At 53.4% G+C, this 2,563-nt stretch overlaps 1 protein-coding gene across 1 annotated transcript; it reads right to left on the reverse strand.

The window, feature by feature from the left end:
* Positions 1-689: 689 nt before the first annotated feature.
* Positions 690-1,378, reverse strand: LOC130588428 (homer protein homolog 3-like; the record flags this gene model as incomplete). The annotated part of the gene is made up of 2 exons (XM_057389351.1): positions 690-824; positions 1,247-1,378. Coding segments are annotated over 2 exons (267 nt in total), but the record flags the coding sequence as incomplete, so codon positions are not given.
* Positions 1,379-2,563: the final 1,185 nt, after the last annotated feature.

Raw genomic sequence — 2,563 nt, forward strand, 5'->3', positions numbered from 1 at the left:
AAAAACCCCAAATCGTTGTTTTTCCAGGAATGCCCGACCCTTTCCCTTTAGGGTGGGTTTGYAGTGAGGCAGCACTCAGCACATTTCCCATCCCTGCACATTCCCAGTCCCTCCCTCYCTYCCCTGCAGACCGAGGCATTGTCACACCCCCTCCTCCATCTGTGCCACCCCAGAACGCCGTCCCCCATCAGGGGACAGCAGAGCCACCTCTGGAGCCACCTCTGGAGCCACCTCTGGAGCAGCAGAGCTGTCCCAGTGCCACCCCAGCGGGGTTTAGTGGGGTGAGTGCACGGGGACGGTGCCAGAGAGAGCTGTGGGAATCAGCTCTGGGGCTCCAACACCACCTCCTGCAGCTCAGAAAAAAGCAAAATATGATTGTAAATCCCCTCAGTGATCTCCAGCCTGGTGGCTGTCACTGTCACACCGACCCAGCAGCCAGGGAGGCAAAAAGCACAACAAAAGCACCAAACTGAAAACCAAATCAATTCCAAGAAATGCCCACACCCCGTGCGTGGCTGTGCCTGGTATGAAACGGGTTTGGCAGTTTAACTGGAAAGAGGGAGGAGTGAGAATTGTCCCAGCAGCTCCACTCCAGCATTAATTAATTAATTAATCAATGTGTTTGATGTCACCTCAGTGTCACCACAAGCCTGGGGAAGGGGATGAGAGCCAGAGGGGATCCCCCATGCCCCATTTGGCCCCTTTTCCAGCAGTACCTGGTGAGATGTGATGCTCAGGGCAGGATTGGTCAGCTCTGTTTTATCCTGGGACTTCTCCCGGGCCAAACGAGCGGCTTCCTTCACCTCCTGGAACTTCTCTGCAAACTGGAGGAGAGGGGAAAATCACTGTGCTGAAATGTCACTGTGGGGCTGTGCTGAGATGTCACTGTGGGGCTGTGCTGAGATGTCCCTGTGGGGCTGTGCTGAGATGTCCCTGTGGGGCTGTGCTGAAATGTGGAACCACCAGAGCTGATCCCCGGCTTCCTCCTCTCTCTGCAGCTTCATTTAAAACGCTTTTTAATTTCCTTCAAACAATAAAATTCAGGAGCAGCCCCTGAATTTGGCACCCGGGGCTGTGGGTTCAGCTCAGCAGCAGTGCCAGAGCAGGGCCTGCAGATTTGGCTCAATCTGTGATGCTCAGAGCACTCTACAAATAGAATTTTTGGTATCTTTGCACCTTGAACTCCTCTCCAGCCCCATTTCTCAGGTTTTTCAGGGCTCCCCGAGGGCTGTCCCTGCAGCCTCACCTGGCTCAGGTGCTGCTCCGAGGCAAAGCCCAGCCCGTACACGGTGTTGGCTCTGCTGTCAGCCCACTGCCCGAATTTCTGSGATGTTTTGGTGAAGGTCATGTTGGGGGTGATGGTGCTGTTGATGATGGCCTGTGGAGAGAGGAACAGGGTCAGGTGGATGAGTGTTCCCAGTCTGAGTCTGTGAAATACTGAAAAATGAAAAAAAAACCCTCAGTACCCCCAGCTTCCTGCACTGCTGGAAGAGATGGTGAGAGATGGGAGTCTCTGGGGCCTCAACAACTTTCTGATGTTCTGCATTTTCGTGGCAAGAAGGGCGGAAAAAAAAGGCTTAACCAGCACTGAGGACAAGAGATTACACAACCCTGAGCTGGGCAGGGGAGCAGCAAAATCACCGGCCTGGAACATCCCTGAACTCAGATGGGTTCAAAAACCTGGAACATTCCTGTGCTCAGAGCTTAAAAAACCTGGAACATTCCTGTGCTCAGATGGATTAAAAAACCTGGAACATTCCTGTGCTCAGAGCTTAAAAAACGTGGAACATCCCTGAACTCAGAGAGAATCAGGAACCTGTAACATCCCTGTGCTCAGAGAGCTTAAAAAACCCTGGAACATCCCTGTGATCAGAGAGGTTCAAAAACCTGGAACATCCCTGTGCTCAGAGCTTCAAAAACCTGGAACATCCCTGAATTCAGAGAGATTCAGAAACCCCAAAACATCCCTGCCCTGAGAGAGAATCATTCCCCGTTTCTGTAGGGCAGAGCTGTTCCTGTAGGGCAGAGCTGTTTCTGTGGGGCAGAGCCGTTCCCATAGGGCAGAGCTGTTTCTATAGGGCAGAGCCGTTCCCATAGGGCAGAGCTGTTCCCATAGGGCAGAGCTGTTTCTATAGGGCAGAGCTGTTCCCATAGGGCAGAACCATTCCCATAGGGCAGAGCAGTTCCCATAGGGCAGAGCCGTTTCTATAGGGCAGAGCTGTTCCCATAGGGCAGAGCTGTTCCCATGGGGCAGAGCTGTTCCCATAGGGCAGAGCCATTTCTATAGGGCAGAGCTGTTCCCATAGGGCAGAGCCGTTCCCATAGGGCAGAGCTGTTCCCATAGGGCAGAGCTGTTCCCATAGGGCAGAGCTGTTCCCATAGGGCAGAGCTGTTTCTGTAGGGCAGAGCTGTTTCTGTAGGGCAGAGCCATTCCCATGGGGCAGAGCTGTTCCCATGGGGCAGAGCCATTCCCATAGGGCAGAGCTGTTTCTATAGGGCAGAGCTGTTCCCATAGGGCAGAGCTGTTTCTATAGGGCAGAGCTGTTCCCATAGGGCAGAGCTG

This window comes from Malurus melanocephalus, unplaced genomic scaffold, assembly GCF_030028575.1.
Source record: "Malurus melanocephalus ecotype Western Australia unplaced genomic scaffold, MMel_1.1 scaffold_4994, whole genome shotgun sequence".
Taxonomy (NCBI): Eukaryota; Metazoa; Chordata; class Aves; order Passeriformes; family Maluridae; genus Malurus; species Malurus melanocephalus.